At 49.4% G+C, this 15,386-nt stretch overlaps 5 protein-coding genes across 5 annotated transcripts; 3 read left to right on the top strand and 2 right to left on the bottom strand.

Annotated features, from left to right (window-relative positions):
- The first annotated feature begins 496 nt into the window (after positions 1-496).
- On the top strand, positions 497-2,898 carry EV420DRAFT_1568641 (uncharacterized protein). The gene is made up of 12 exons (XM_060474177.1): positions 497-865; positions 916-933; positions 985-1,016; positions 1,070-1,147; positions 1,203-1,354; positions 1,410-1,566; positions 1,621-1,658; positions 1,711-1,801; positions 1,856-1,949; positions 2,000-2,065; positions 2,122-2,226; positions 2,283-2,898. Exons 1-12 carry the CDS (start codon positions 632-634, stop codon positions 2,520-2,522), a joined length of 1,305 nt encoding a protein of 434 aa, XP_060326128.1. The 5' UTR covers positions 497-631; the 3' UTR covers positions 2,523-2,898.
- Positions 2,899-2,947: 49 nt separating this feature from the next.
- Positions 2,948-5,332, top strand: EV420DRAFT_873063 (uncharacterized protein). The gene is made up of 8 exons (XM_060483821.1): positions 2,948-3,044; positions 3,091-3,130; positions 3,181-3,584; positions 3,638-4,050; positions 4,102-4,430; positions 4,489-4,600; positions 4,656-5,153; positions 5,216-5,332. Exons 1-7 carry the CDS (start codon positions 3,042-3,044, stop codon positions 4,951-4,953), a joined length of 1,599 nt encoding a protein of 532 aa, XP_060326127.1. The 5' UTR covers positions 2,948-3,041; the 3' UTR covers positions 4,954-5,153; positions 5,216-5,332.
- Positions 5,333-8,781: 3,449 nt separating this feature from the next.
- On the top strand, positions 8,782-11,454 carry EV420DRAFT_873045 (uncharacterized protein). The gene is made up of 5 exons (XM_060483820.1): positions 8,782-9,009; positions 9,058-9,211; positions 9,267-9,333; positions 9,389-10,547; positions 10,607-11,454. Exons 1-5 carry the CDS (start codon positions 8,967-8,969, stop codon positions 11,386-11,388), a joined length of 2,205 nt encoding a protein of 734 aa, XP_060326126.1. The 5' UTR covers positions 8,782-8,966; the 3' UTR covers positions 11,389-11,454.
- Positions 11,455-11,530: 76 nt separating this feature from the next.
- EV420DRAFT_1483772 (uncharacterized protein) lies at positions 11,531-12,505 on the bottom strand (the record flags this gene model as incomplete). The annotated part of the gene is made up of 5 exons (XM_060470011.1): positions 11,531-11,854; positions 11,890-12,080; positions 12,199-12,217; positions 12,264-12,382; positions 12,439-12,505. The coding sequence occupies 5 exons, from the start codon at positions 12,503-12,505 to the stop codon at positions 11,531-11,533; spliced, it is 720 nt and encodes a 239-aa protein (XP_060326125.1).
- A 1,687-nt stretch (positions 12,506-14,192) lies between these two features.
- EV420DRAFT_1276233 (uncharacterized protein) lies at positions 14,193-14,465 on the bottom strand (the record flags this gene model as incomplete). Its single annotated transcript, XM_060467946.1, has 1 exon — positions 14,193-14,465. A coding segment is annotated over one exon (273 nt), but the record flags the coding sequence as incomplete, so codon positions are not given.
- Between the last annotated feature and the right edge of the window lie 921 nt (positions 14,466-15,386).

The raw sequence follows: 15,386 nt of genomic DNA, 5'->3' as shown, positions 1-15,386 counted from the left end.
CAACACTGAAAAAATTCCTCATACGAAACCATTCACGACGCATAATACAAGACAAATAAGTGTCATATTTGGCTTCACAACCACAGAGTCAAGGTCATTTGCGTGACCGGCGACCTTGACCTCGGCTCAAGGTCGGGTGACCGTACAACACTGGTCGGACTCCCAAGGATATGAAGATAATTTGTAGGCAAAGGTCGCAGACGCGACAGACGCTGAATCAAGAGTTAGAGTCTGGGTTGGAGGTCCATGAAAACTTAAATTTCAATGGATCATGATGAACTAAGAAGGGCGGAGTTAGATCTGCAATGTGGTGTTTCTGCGGCAATATGCCTCAAGAGCGCACCAACAGTTCACTTCCCGCTGTGTGCTTTCAGCTAACCACAGCTTCAACGATCCAGACGAATAGTTGAGTGTAAGAACGATAAAGACTGCGGCCGAAAATCCCGATGTGCTCAATATTAAGGTCCGTCAGAAAAGCCGATCTGCCGAAGTGCCGGGTTGCACCCCACAATCATGATGAGGCTGTTAATGTTATCGCACAACTCTCGCCTGTACAGTCGTCTGTGCGGATCTATCACAGATTGAGCGGCTCGTCCGATTCGACGGGGTTGGGCCCCATTTTTTTCTTCGCATGATGACAACCTCAAGTTCAAACGACGGCTATATCCTGCTAAACGGGCCACGCGATAGCTTGGCAGTGGACTACCCTAAATCCAGATGGTGCCGTGTAGTCGAAAAAGCACAGAAGATTACGCGTGATAATCTTGGCCTTCTACTTGTGACCTTGTCGCAGCTTCTTCTCTCGGGCGTCAATGTTGCGGTGAAAACGTTGAATGGAATAGATCCACCTGTAGGAACTTTTGAGGTAGGCGCAATACAACTTCAAAATTCCTGAATCTAAATATCATCCCACAGCTGATCGTCGTCCGAATGGTCCGTTCCACGCCCTCTCATTTCTCGATTTTTGTGACGAGATTTTGACAGGCGATAACCTACCTCTGCAGCGTTGGTTATATGTAAGGCGCGATTTTATACACACTCTAGAAAATATCTATAGCCATCTCCAAAGGATCTCTGCAGGTGTGAACGATCCATTTCTTGGGCCAAAAGGAGTACGACTATTACTCGTCTTCCGGGGGTTTTCCGGGTATAGTACCTGTTATTTCAAAAGAAGCGTATCCCTCTAACAGACACGATTCCAGTTTCTTTGGGCTGTTTGGCACATATTTCTGTCTGAAATACCTCTCGCTCTCAGATGTTACAGTCTTGTCGTTCCTCGCTCCTTTTTGCACTGGGATATCCGGAGCCATATTCCTAAAGGAAAAGTATAACTACCGAGAAGCCTTAGCAGGATGTGCGTTTTGTTCTTATGACATACCATCGGTTACTAAACTTAATTTACTATTCAGTAAGCAGCTTGGTTGGCGTTGTTCTCATTGCGAGGCCGACCTTCATTTTCGGGCACTTGGGAGAAGACTCCGATCTGGGTCCCATCAGTGAAGGGGTACCCTTATCAGAAGAGCTGCAAACAGTCGTAACATCTCATGAGAGACTCATAGCTGTAGGGTATGAGGAACTCTGCTATCATTAACAGTTTGCCATGACTAATACAAAATTTAGTGTCGCCCTTATTGGGGTACTAGGCTCCACGGGCGCTTGTGAGTACAATAAATGTCGCTCTGTTCAGTATTGGTTAAGCTGAAGGCACAGATACATCCTTATGTGCAATCGGTAAACGTGCCCATCCTCTACACGCCTTGGCATCATTTTCCGCCCAAAGTGTCATCGTCGGGTCTATTGGGTAGGCCGTTCAATCTCACGAACAGGCATGCACTCTGATACATTCTCTCTCCAGTATGATATTAATGCGCGCGCCGGTGGTCATCCCCACTCGACTCTCATGGGGAGCGTTGCTGGCCGTGATAGGTTTTCTGGGTTTCTTTGCGCAGGTCGGATGATTTTTCGTTATGCAGCATTTACATTAACTGACGTCCGACAGGTTGCCTTGACCATGGGACTCCAACGAGAGACAGCGGGGCGTGGTACGATAGCCATCTATACACAGGTATAACTGCTTTTGTCTTGGGTTCATGTTTTTTTTTTATCTCACAACCTACCCAGATTATCTTTGCATCGTTCGCAGAGAGGATATTCTTTCATTCTACACCGCAGGTGCTTTCTGTGTTGGGGACCATCATTATCCTTTCTTCTGCTTTATACGTTGCTGTGCGTCTTTTGTTTCTTCTCCTCCTGCGTAGAGATTTGATCTTGTCTGTTTATAGGTTACGAAGAGGAAGTGCAAGCAGGTTTGCCATACTTCAAATGATGACATCGCCCTTGAGGAAGGACTTCTCAGCGGTTCAAATGACGATAAGGATACGCTTGAATCGGCCGTCCCTGTTGATTTGAAACGGCAGTCTTCGAGTGAGGGAACGAATTATGAATCAGCTGAGGAATTGACAAGTCCTACGGCATCCGGTTCTGATTCTCAAGAAGTGATCAATCAGAAGCCCGCAGTATAGACTGTCCCCCGGTAGATGTTCACGTTTTAGAAATATTTTATTCACACTCTCAAATCGATATGTTGTACTTCATGATTCCAAAGTCCAAGCAAAGCTGTCGGTCCTTTTGCTTTTCCGGGATCAATGGCGCCGTGTTTAAGCTGCTTAATGTATGTATCTCTTTTCTCTTTTGGCTTCAAGTTCTGCTATTACAGCCTCGCTTTCGGAAAACGATGGTCTTGACGGTCATTGAAAAGAATATTCAGATTGGTGATTTAGTCTGTTCTTGTTCCACCGCGTAGCTCCTGCCGCTGCTCCGCTTTAAAAATCTACACATAGAAGAAATAGCATATAGCGTATAGTCGATAAGGCCTTTGTAATGTATCGTGCGATGTGTGAATTCATCCATCGAGGGAAACCCCCAACTTGTTTTTAGCCCTAACCCTAAGCGTGATCGGACACGTCTTTACTTATACCGTCACCACCGCCCCGAATTCTTGGTATTCACAGTAGGGAATCCATTGTTACCCTGCTGAAGAAATGGTACGAACGTCCTCAGCATTCTTGGGCATCTCTCACTCTGCAATAGGTCGTCCTAGCAGCCTCAATATGCACAAAAGGCGGTAAAGGTATGCGCTTAGCACCATCACATCCTGGTTTCGCATTTATACCTTTCCAGCCGTCGTCTCCCGCCAATTCCGTGACATGACGCGAGCCCGAATCGAATCTCTCCTCGCCTCGTTCCCAAAACTCATACCCACAAATACGCAGCACACCACCGTCGAAACCTCCGAAGTCCGTTATGTCTACCAGCCGCTCGAGGACCTGTACATACTTCTCATCACAAACAAAGCCTCCAATATTTTACAAGATATCGAGACGCTGCACCTCTTTGCTCGAGTGGTGTCGGATTTATGCAGGACGGCCGATGAGAGGGAGATCCTCATCAAGGCTTTTGATATCCTGGGTGCATTTGACGAGATAGTGAGCTTGGGATACAAGGAGAATGTCAACCTCATGCAAGTCCGGAGTGTGCTGGAGATGGAAAGTCACGAAGAGAAGATACAGGAGATCATTGCTAGGGTGCGTACGCCGAAATCCTTTCCTGGCTCATCGTGGTTATCTTTCCATACCAGAACAAAGAGGCGGAAGCCAAGGAAGAGCTCAAGAGACGTGCCAAGCAGCTTGAAATGCAACGCCGTGAGCAGCAACGTCGTGCAGCTTCTACCGGTGGTATGAACGCGTATCTCGGTGGTGGGTCCACTGGGTACTCTCAGGTGCCAAGATTCGAGGTCTCGGAGACTACACCGTCAAGAATTACAACCTCGTCTCCTGCACCGATTTCGTCGCGCGTGCCGGCATTCAAGAGCTCTGGTATGAAACTCGGTAGCAAAAAGACGAAACAGGCCGAGCTACTTGACGCACTGGGCGGTGAGGTTCTGGCACCGCCTACGCCTGAGGTATCTGCGCCATCGACACCTACAGTATCCTCTGAGTCTGCCCACCAAAGTGCTGGGAGGGGGAGCCTGCCGGAAGTGGAGGCTGAGAGGTGCGTTTATTCTGATCTTTATCTTTGCAGTCGGTGTTGACGTTAGTATAGTGTTCATATCGTTATCAAAGAACAGCTCACTCTTGCGTTGCATCGTGATGGAGGCGTACAGTCTATGGAGCTCAAAGGCGATATGAACCTTCAAATTTCCGACGCCGAGTTTTCCCATATCAAAATTTTGTTGGCGAACCCACAGACGGACTTTGGCGGGCATCATCTGCAGTTCAAGCACCATCCTAATGTCCTCAAGTTTTCTCCGGGACAACAGGAGCGTGTGGTCGCGTTGAAGGATTCCAGCAGGGCTTTCCCCTTGCACCAGAGCATTGGTGTGCTCAAGTGGAGATATGCAGGTACCGACGAGAGCAACGTCCCTCTATCTAGTATGTTCTTCTCTTTGCATGGCATGTGCTATTTGTATTCATTTTACGCCTCCTTCAGTCAACTGCTGGCCCTCACCGAACAATGATGGAACATGCGAAGTTAGTATCGAGTATGATCTCGAAAATGAAAACGTCTCGCTGTACGATGTGGTCATTTCGATTCCCCTTCCGTAAGGTTTTTCCCACGTTGCTAGTGAGCGTTTTGTTGAACAGCCGCTTTTTTAGTGATGGTTCATATCCTACCGTCTCATCACACTCCGGCGAGTGGTCGCTGGAGCCCTCATCTCACTCTCTGGCGTGGTCTATTCCCCTCATCTCTGGCTCAGATGATACGAAGACCGGGTCGATGATCTTTACTGTTGGGGGCGATGACACAGGCGCCTTCTTCCCTGTCCATGTCAGGTTCATTGGTGAGGGTAGCCTGGCGGGGGTTTCTGTTGCAAGTGTTTCCAAGATTTCGGGTGAGGATGTGGTATATTCAGTCGACTCGACAGTCACTGCCGATACGTATTCTGTTGTGTAGAAAAGTAGACTCTTCTTAATTTTATCGGATATTGTGCAGATGTCGTACTCCGTTTTTGGACATACCAGTTCCCTGATCCTCTTTTTGCGGTTTCCATCGTTGCTAAGGTAGCTGAAGCATACAGTATGGCAAACAACAAAAACTTGGCACGTTCATAACCTATTTTCTCGGAGAGCATAATCATACAGGCTTGCAGTCAGGTGCGTTTCCGCACAAACACCACATTACCGGTCTAACCTTGCTTTTTTGGTTCGTCCTGCAGTAAGTTACCGTGGACCTTCAACCCTTGACATAACTCTATGTTTGGCCCCTGCGACTCTGTTACCTACAATGTCACTCTCCTTGTTCTTGAGTCCCTTCAGCTTGCTATATAAAGAGATGCTGTTTTTCTACTTCATTCAGTATTGTGATGATGCTCTCACAATCCTGGATTCTAGCGCGGTACGGCGATCGCAGCAGCAATTCTTGTTATAACCTGATGGGAGCAAAGCTAGATTGACAAAGCCCAGTGCCTTTGAAGGCCAAGCTTTCTCATGAGCATCGCTTCTTCCAAAGGGTTCCAAGGTTTAATGAAGAGTTACTTCGTGAACCCGGATCTCCCTCCTTCATACGAAGTTACTGTCTCCGAAACTGCCAGGGTGCCCTCCGTCTTAGGCGCTTTATACCCTTAGACAAGGTCGTAACGTTGTCCTGTCCGTTGAATCTATGTACGATCATGATCGATTGGATCGATATAACTTCGCTAACGAAGGTCGCAGCCATAGAAAAGAAGACAAGAACATTTGGACAAGTGTCATGAACGCACCTGTGAGAGTCTTCTTTCTTGTGCCTTCCCTCTCTGATTGGTGCCCTTCCCAAGTGCTCAGTACATCCTTCCTGTCTTGCTTTGTGAGAAAAATACAACACGATGGTGAATATCTCCGTACTTCCGACTAACATCAACTGCAAGAGCCGGCCGTACACTACATAGTTGTCGGTGCCGTTGGGAATGCGATACCCCGAGTAAGCGTATGTGCGGAGGTTCCGCTCACGCTGCCACCATCACTTCAGTCAGCTGAAACTCATATGGTTCTGTGGTTCATCATCTAATTATTCAGACTATGTATCAAGAAGTATGAAGACGTTAAGGTAAGTTCAATCTCTTGCAGTTACCGCGTGCTCTGACGGTACGTGGCAGAATCCGTGACAGTGATGATCAGATGGCGGATACGTCCGTGGCATTAGAATGCCATACATTCAATCGGACTCCGACTGATCTATCCCAGTTAATGAAGAGAGAGAACTAGAATGTCTACTCATAGTATGGAGGACGTTCATTTTTAGTCTGCGCCACACTTAAAAGCTTACTTCTTCAACAGCCACAGCGCATGAAGTGTGCGCCTTCATGTGCACATCATGGACCCATATCATTGACGTCGTGGTCCTCACCGTACTCCAGACCTTTGACCGCAAATCAGCTCGATACAGCTTAGCCGTAAATCCATGAGTTTACGCTGGCAGCCACATGACATTGTTACGATGCTGATGCACATAAATGCTGAAATCCTAGAAAAGTTAATCAATAGGTTACTTGACGTTGTCGTGATTACCAATGGGGCCGTGGAGACTTAGAAGGAAAACGGCGGTATTCGCTATCACAGGTAGCTCGGATCCAAGCAGCGGTGGTGTTCCAAATAGAAAATCCGTGGTGGTACGCAGAGATGGAACGCCGGCGTGTGAAGGACACCAGCAATATGATATCAAGCCCGTAGCGCGTTGCCAATAAGCGATCTCGGACTTTTGACATTCGGATAAGTTCTGGTAAGCGGTTCGACTCGGAGGTGATGCATATGCTCAAGCCCTATGGAGGTATGTTGTAGCGTTGTACCATAACGCCACGGAAGGAAGAGAGTTGTCGAACCCGAGTGTCGTCGAATCCAACCTCCTCCCGATACTGAAGGATCAAGAACGAGTTCATAAGTCTCAATGCTTGTTACATACGTGGATTTGAATTTGACTAGGATGATTTGAGTTGTGCGGTGGCCGGTGCGCACCAGAGGTGGTAGGTATAATAGAATGATGGCTCAGGGAAACGAACGGGCCCCGACGATATGGTTAGTGACGTAGTAAGTTGTATTGAGTTGGGGTTGTCATACGAATGCGCGGATTGACTGGCGAAGTGATATATGTAATTGCTTGAGACGCGTTCAGTGGCTTGTCTTGGGCACGAGACCGAACACAGAAGTTCTTACGCGTGTGTAACAGCAATATATATATACCATGCGACCGCCAATCAGAGTGATGAAAGTCCCCAGGGTCGGCCATTTTGTCCCGAATCGCTGGTGCTTCTTATCTAAAGACTGCACAAGCGCATTTAGCTGTCTATAGTTCCTGGGTATTACATTGTAAAGGCATGTAAATCGCCGCAAACCGACGCACAATTGGAATTACGAATGAACATCGGCGGAACATCCGGTGCAACATGTGAATCGTTGTGATAGAACTCATATGCAAGCCTCGAAGAAGCAGACTGTCGACCTGGAACAACTGGGAGACGTAGATTAGGTAGATATTCATAGCCCCCCTCAACGCGCATGTGGGACTCGCAGAGAAGGGAGCAGTCACGCTACGGTCCAGTTGAGTGAACGAAAGCAGTCGTTCAGCAGAATACGCATACATCGAAAACGGATGAGCGCTACAGACGCGTAATACAATCATCGCGCTATGGCCTTCTGGACAATTACCGGACGGGGTCAATTGTGGGGAAAGAACTGACATTGCAGGAAGCTTACATCTGCTCATCCGCAGTTGTACCACATATTCGGATTGATACTAGCATTAGTGGTAACATCGCACAGATAGGCCAAGGTAGCAGTAGGATGAAAGCCCAAAATTAATGATAGATTCCAGCCGGGACCTATGGTATGCAGGGAAACCCCAAGACATCAAGGGATAGTTATTGCGTTGAATTTAACCTGAGAAGGTGGCGTCTACGAATTGATTGCTACGGACAACAAAAGTAGTACATAGATAGACGCTACCAGGTCGGCGGCGAGATCACTACTGACGTTAATGGGCTCTCTTCCGTTTGGCCTAGGTATGACGCTGATTTCCGGGACCGAAAGAGGATATAGAGAACGACAAGATGGTGTGGTTGATCCATCAGGAAGTGATTGTACTCGTGGCAGACGGAGGGGAGAAATAGAGGAGCGTGTAGAGGGCGTGGCCGCTCATCGACGGTGGAGGATTCAGAGACAGAAAGAATGTGCAAGGTCTAGAATAGAGGGACCCTGGAGAGAAGCAGTTCGCTGGCGAGATCGACGATGGACATGTTGCGAAACGTAAGCCAAGAGAGGAAAGTCCGCAAAGGCTGCGGTTTCAACGGTTCACGTGGTGAAGCTATTTGTATTTTGCTCTGACGAATTGATGAGAAAGACAGATGGAGAGAGCCAGAGAAGGTCGAGATAGAAAAGGGAGCAAAGAGAGTCGCGAGAGACAGATTATGGTTCGAAGACTTCTTTGGGTACCAGACCGCTGGAAGAGCAATAGAGAGAAGCTGGCCGATGGGGATGGTAACAAGAATTCCAAATAAGTATGCTGTGTCCTTTATACCAAGAATCCAAAAAGTGGGATCCTAGTTCACCTAGCAGAGCTGTACAGTGCTTACCGACAGATGTACGTCTTCACCGACCAAGCTTACAACAAGGGATCGGGGTCTGTGTGTACCGGGGTCGTAAACGCAATGGCTGTGCACGGGTTAGCATCCGGATTCGGCAAGTTCGGCAGTGATTCGGACCGAAGGTTTCAGGAAGGGCTGCAAACAAGGACAATGCGATTAGCCAATGGAGAGCTAAATACTCGAGGGATCTTACCACTCCGTCGTCCCCTCATCATTCCTTCCCTCTGTTGTCGCTGCCGCCGTCGTCGTCCCCCGCGTCGTCCCCGTCGTTCTCGCTGTCCCTCTCGTCGTTCTGCTTCTCCCTCCAGTCTTTGTATATCTGTATCCATAATATCTTATAGCACCTATAGCCACCATGTCTACCCAGCCAATCGCTCTCCCGTCTCGCAGCAGCCCCCGTAATCATATCTCTAATTCCAACAATGCCGACTACATTATGTCTTCAGGCTCGTACACGGGGTCCAATGGCAACGGCTCGTTCAACCCAGCTTCCTACACCAGACATTTCCTCGGCTCGCCTATATCATGGCGCTCGACGTCCTTTGGGCTGGGTGTGCGGTTCCAAGGGAGTCCTATGGAGCACTTTATTGGGTCTCCGGAGTATGTGAACGCCTTGGTTCCATGTTGGTTACCGCTGACACTCCGTATCTCACAGACAGAAACCGTCGCTCGATTCCGACGTACGGAACGCGCTTAGCGCTCTCGACCGCGAAAGTGAATTTGTAAGTTCTTCATTGGTCGTCAAGTGTCTAACCTATCTGACGGGCCCTTCTGCAGTGTCGAGACTACAGCTGCTGTGGTCTACACTTGAACGACCTGCACGCTCTGCTTGAGCACTTTGAAGAAGTCCACGTCGTTGTTATTGATCCTACAGCTCCTCAGGCGCAAGCTCAGCTTCAAATTCCTTTCAATCCTCAGGTTGTTTCGACACTCTCGTCGCCTGGCCACGCCCAGGGTCAGCAGATGCAGCAACAGCAGCAGCAGCAGCACTCTGCTCAGTCCTACGGCGTCGCCTTTGACCCCGACGAGATGGATTTGGAGGGACCCCCGTCGTCCGGAGCACCAAGTTTGAGATCGTCGCCTTCATCTGGGGCTCCCACGCCCCCGGACACCCCGATAACGACGCCTTTGTCTGCCTATCCTTCGCCTGGTATTCCTAGTCAGCAGCCTGCATACTACTTGGACAAGTCGCAAGTCCAGGTTCAGAACCAACTGCAGACCCAGCACCTCCCTCACTCACCGTATGTTTCGCAGCCCCCATCACCTAATTCCGGTGCACATCAATCCGTTGCCGCCTTCGACACCAAGACCCTGATTCGCCGTTCCTCATCAAGTGCTATATCTACCACGCCTTCTTCCCTTGCCAATGCCAATACGCCTGTCCCTCCCAGTCCCATCCACCATCAGACTCGGCCTCAGCTGAACCTTAACTTGACGGCTGCTCATGCGCAACACACGCACGGTACTCACAGTCCCCTTGTGGAAGCGTTTAATTACGGTCGATACGGCGAATCATTCGTTGGAATGCCGGGTTCAAATATGGACAGTATAGACACATATAGTTCCAGCATGCTTGATGCCCATCGTACCCACAACAGTAGCAGCAGCAGTCTAGCTGGAGCTGTTGAGGAATGCGTTCCGCCTGCTCTTCTCTTTTCCAATTCGGCTACACCAGAGAGTACACCAAGCACAAGTCGCGTTCCCTCACCCCATAGTCAGGCACAACAGTCTTCGGCTAATGGTGGTACGTCGCCTACGTCTCCTGCTACAAGTGGTTCGGTTAGCGCTGGGGTTCCTTCGGCCCCTGTTGTATCCAAGGACCCCAATGCTTTGCGGCTGTCATCTTCTGTGACGAGACCTGCTACGTCGTTGCTATTATCGAAGCCCTTCAAGTGTCCCAAGCCGAATTGCAACAAGAGTTATAAGCAAGCTAATGGTACGTCACCCTTTCAGGCTCATTCAGGCAGTCCATTTATGTCTTTTGAAATCTATCAGGTCTAAAATACCATATGACTCACGGTAGTTGCAATTTCGCACCTCCAAAAGACCTTGAACACGTCCAGGCACTTTTGGAGCGTAAACGCCGAGACAGAGCGGCGGCAGCGGCAGCCGGCGGATATCCTGAATCATCCGATGCTTCCCAGCCTTCTACACCACTCCCGTCAAATCCATCAACTCCTACATCTCCCTATCCTGATCTACAAATTTCCGATGCGGAGATGCGCGAAGTGGAGCGAGAGGCTGAACGACGTCTGAGGCCTTTCGCATGCGGTGTTGGTGATTGCCAGAGGAGGTACAAGAACATGAATGGGTTGCGATACCACTATCAACACTCGGGTGAGCACGGGGCTGTAGGATTGGCGTTATTGGCCAGTGGGGTCCACGAGTGTCTGGGCAATAACGGAGGCAGCAGCAGCGCGAGTAACAGTCGCGAGGCTAGTGCCGTCAGAGGTGACAGGGAAGGGAGGAAGATACGTGTTGGTGGCAGTGCCCCGGGCAGCCGTTCGGGTAGTCTAAGTCGTACCGGGACTCCGGTGCCTGCTGTTGGTATGGGACAACCTAACCATACACAGCAGTACGCCCCGCCGTCGCAGGCCAACCAGTTCCAGACCCAAATCGCGTACCAGCAACGATTTGCAGAACACCAGCGCGCACAGTATGCACAACAGCAGCAGTTTCAGCAACAAGGGATGATGATCCAACAGCCACAGCAGTATGCTGCCGTGCTCTATCCGCCTGCGTCTACGGTCGGGATGGATGTTGCCATGTCGGGTTGATCGCTGTTTCTAAGGACTCAGCAGAGTTGTCCAGTCATTCTTTGTGTTGTCCACGTCGACTTGGAGCCTTTGTGTGGTCGGTCGATTTGTCGGATTAAAAAGTATTAACCTATACATACCTATTTGTTTTCACTATCCCTCCTCAACGCATGAATCTCTCTTTATTGTTTCTGTTGCCGTGTTCCAGTACCTTATTTCTCACATTACTTGCTTTACTAGTATATTCTTCATTCTTTTTCTCTCCTTTTTTCCCAGCTTTCTCATCCGATACTGACCTTCCTCCCTCCCACTTTCGCCGCCTCACCAAGTTCCAACAACCAACGATAGCCCCGCAACCAGCCTCATCGCCACTGCTCGCACGACCTTCAATTCCGCACTTGCAGGGTCGATCCTTGACCACGGCGGGCATGCCCCCTACGACTCCATGTACATTATCGTACGGCCGACACTCGACAAAAGTAATTCCCTGCCCAAAAAATCGAAAAAGCTCAAAATATAGACATTCCGGCGGTGCAAGTTGGGGCGACTAGCTATGTTTCCGCGCATCCAGGGAGGACCACTCTCATTAATCCGAATACCCTCTGTCTCTCCCTGCCAATAGATGCGACCTCCATCTTCAACCGTCATACACGCACTTATTTCGGTTCTCGGTCCCCGTATGCTCGTCTCGTCCTTGTTGTCATCGTCGCTATCTATCTATCATATTTCCCTTCCCCCCATCACCATCTACATTAGTTGCCCTCACCACTTGTCTTCTATTACTTACCTCGATTAAGTACGAGGTACATCTACTGTATGCGATATACTTACTTGGCTCAAATGTAGCTTCCTGTATATTTTGTATATCTTTTTGTTCTCATGGTGGCGGCGCATACCATGTTTTCAATGAGAGAGTTGTATATAATATTGAAAGCCGTCTCGAACCCTGCATGTTCTAGAGACGAATTCTGGACCAAGGATTGCGCCTCTCCCCAGGAGGTGGCGCTTGGAGAAGCTTTCACATGGATGTCAGAATGGTTTTATTGTGTCCGGGCTGAGAAGGAATCGCACTTTGGACGCTCCGTTCTATTCCCGTGTAGTTTTTGATGGCAGGGTCGTGTTGTTCTAACGTATACATGTTGCTTGGGACAAGGAAGCGATGTGTGTGTGTGTGTTAAATTGTACCTACGTACATAGTACGTATGGAAGTCAAGTCGGCGGATTTTTTCTTCGTACAACGGAAGGAGGGGAGGGGAGGGGAGGGAGGACATGTACAGAACCGGAGTTTCAAACCTCTAGCCTAGGTAAGAAGGACGGACCTTCGCCACAAAGAAGCGAGTAGGAAATAAAACGAAATCACGAATCACGATCGGTACTCGGGCGGGCATCCTACTGGTTAGAGTTTGAGTTTACAGATAAGTAAGTAGCTTCGGAAACAGAACGTGAGAGGCGCGTCATCAGATTCATTAACATTACGCGACTCATTGAAGGGAACGTGTTCGATGGTATCGGCTAACCGTCCGATGGACGAGCGCACAAAGGCCCGGCCGGGGGGAAGAGTTGACAGATCATGAATTCGAACGCGCCACAAGAGATTAAATTGTAGCCTCGTGGGTTGAAGAAATACATAACGTGAAGGCGCTGGGACGGACGGGACTTCCGAATGTTCAAACGTCTAAACTCTTTGTTTCTAAAAGTTTATCGTAGGAATATACAGAACTGGCACTCGATTTCGTAGCGTACCCCGGAAAACGAGCTTCAGAGTCCGGCATCGACTTGGACACCTCTTTTACTCGCATCCGTCTTGTCCAAGAATACCGCCACTCACACAAGTGTTGCAGTGAATGAAGATTCAAACATTGGGAACCCTCCCATTGGCAGGAGAGAATTCGTGGCAAAAAAAAGTTAAGAAAGCTACCCACGGGCCACGAAGAAGCTGTGATTTTCAACGGTTAGGGAAAGTTTACCAGTTCGCCCGCACCACTTGCCACAAAGTTTTTGCTTTGGCATAACCACTGACCAGCCTGAATATATGTCGTTCTGCAACGTTCTCTCCCGCGAGGGGGAGGGAGTTCAGGATGATTTTTCGTTACCTTTTAAGGGGTTGAGTAAGATTACGGATGTGGCGAGGGAGCAGGTTTCGGCCTCTTGGCGTGGAGGAGTCAGGAATTTGGGGTCTGGATGGCAGGGGAGTGGGAGGTAGATGTTGTAACGGTGCAGAGAACGTATGGCAAGTTCTTGCATGTGGGGACAAGGAAATCGTTCGTCGCAGTGTATTTTTTCACGTCAGCTGCGTGTTCTGCATCTACTTCGTGCGCGCGGGAGTTGAATGTTAACGTTGATTCGTTGACAACGTTGAAGCTTGAAGATTAAATATTAAAGTCCCAGGAAAGGCCGAGTTTGATATAGCGTCACACTAGGCCTCCCTCCTTGACTAATTTCTCGTTGAACCTAAGGTACACCCCCGTCTCCTCCTCCGTGACCGGAAGACTCTACCTGGTGGGGTTGTTCTGGCCCTGTACATGTTCTCCCGCCCGATGTGATTGAAGGGATGTTTGATTATCGGCCGAATGTCCGATTGAGAAACAGATCAAGCCTCGAGGCTCGAAGAAATACACAACGTGAAGAGACTGCCCCGTGAATTCCGAATGTTCAAAGTTCATTATGGAGATGTACTTGGATTTCCAAAACTCGTTGATGCGTCTGTTCTCACATACTATTTGCCGTCCGTATTTGATCAATACCCCGGACCCGGAAAACCTACTTACCAGTTTCAATTTATCGCGCTTCGCAACCCTTGTGATAATTCTAAATCCATACCAATCCTACAAAACCCTCCCCCCTCGAAGGACATTAACCGCTCCTTCCAATTTCTGGTCCACCACCATCGTAGCTAAATACTGCTCCGTATGCGAACGCACCGCACCCAACCGATCCCACTCCGACAACTCCACACCCTGCAAGTCCTGCGCAACATTAAACCTAAAATACACCCCCGGTCGACTCCTAAACGCTCTCTCGAGCCTCTCCGCCTCCGTCTCGCAATCCGTCGTGATCCCCCTCAGCGCCTGCACAACTTCCAGCGGGAACACCCTCTGGGATTGAGATACCTCGCCTGGGGTTGTTTCGTTCCCATACTGACGAGGCACCCCACCGGCCGATCGGGGAAGATCCAGTTGGCTTCTTCCAATAGGAACCTCGCGGGTTTGTTCTGGCCCGCCCCGCCGTCGATGCACGGCTGCTCCATGTTCTCCCGCCCGATGTAGATCCGTTTGAAGACTGTAGGTGCGGCGGTCGTTGCGCGGGCGGCCTTCCAAATCGGCAGGCCGTCTTGATGTGCGATGGCGTGTCGATGCCTGTAGGTGCGGAACACGAACAAGACGGGCTCCTGCATGTTATTGGCGTCCTTAACGCAGATAAAGCTTGCATCGATCAGTCTCAGCCCCCCTAGGCGTCCTGCTCACGACGATAGATTTCAAATCTTTTCAAATCTGGTAGCCTTGAACCTTCCATCATGGTGTACTCCGCGTTTGGGATTCCCAAAGACCTTTTTGGAAAGGCTTGCATAACATGATATTGCTTCGTCAACGGACATACCTAGGCGTCCTACCATGAGCGCACATAGCCTAGGAAAAGCGCAATGAAGATTGGAGAAGAGAGATATTTTTTACCCTTACCCTCCTGTACTCGTCCCACCTATCATGTCGAAATAATCGCACGGGAGCGGAGCTCTGGGGAGTCCCTCCTCCTCTGTCTGGATCTTCCACGTCAACTGCCCCAGGATCACCAAGGACAACAGGCTCCTCCATCTAATATGCATCATCAGAAATAGCCGTAATGGTAACATCCGAACGAGAGCAATTTCACTGGTTTTCTGTCACCCACGCGAGAGAGGATGGAAGAGTTCAGCCGGAGCTCGGCATTGAGCGTGAGAACGATGACCAAGCAGCTGTATATCTTCCTCACCGACGAAGTTTTTTTTTTTTCAACGACCGCCTCAATCAATAAATTCACCTTTT

The sequence above is a fragment of the Desarmillaria tabescens genome, assembly GCF_030435595.1.
Source record: "Desarmillaria tabescens strain CCBAS 213 chromosome Unknown EV420scaffold_44, whole genome shotgun sequence".
Classification (NCBI taxonomy): domain Eukaryota; kingdom Fungi; phylum Basidiomycota; class Agaricomycetes; order Agaricales; family Physalacriaceae; genus Desarmillaria; species Desarmillaria tabescens.
The sequence above is the reverse complement of the archived record's forward strand: the minus strand, read 5'-3'. Positions and strand labels throughout refer to the sequence as shown.

Excerpts from the sequence above, each read along its gene's own strand:
- EV420DRAFT_873063 (XM_060483821.1), top strand. Across the intron at positions 3,585-3,637 it reads TACAGGAGATCATTGCTAGG|AACAAAGAGGCGGAAGCCAA; the intron begins GTGCGTACGCCG and ends TTTCCATACCAG. Across the intron at positions 4,051-4,101 it reads CCGGAAGTGGAGGCTGAGAG|TGTTCATATCGTTATCAAAG; the intron begins GTGCGTTTATTC and ends ACGTTAGTATAG.
- EV420DRAFT_873045 (XM_060483820.1), top strand. The coding sequence starts at position 8,967 with ATGTCTACCCAGCCAATCGCTCTCCCGTCTCGCAGCAGCCCCC. Across the intron at positions 9,212-9,266 it reads CACTTTATTGGGTCTCCGGA|ACAGAAACCGTCGCTCGATT; the intron begins GTATGTGAACGC and ends CGTATCTCACAG. Across the intron at positions 9,334-9,388 it reads TCGACCGCGAAAGTGAATTT|TGTCGAGACTACAGCTGCTG; the intron begins GTAAGTTCTTCA and ends GCCCTTCTGCAG.
- EV420DRAFT_1568641 (XM_060474177.1), top strand. The coding sequence starts at position 632 with ATGATGACAACCTCAAGTTCAAACGACGGCTATATCCTGCTAAACGGG. Across the intron at positions 1,148-1,202 it reads GTCTTCCGGGGGTTTTCCGG|TTTCTTTGGGCTGTTTGGCA; the intron begins GTATAGTACCTG and ends ACACGATTCCAG. Across the intron at positions 1,355-1,409 it reads CCGAGAAGCCTTAGCAGGAT|TAAGCAGCTTGGTTGGCGTT; the intron begins GTGCGTTTTGTT and ends TTTACTATTCAG.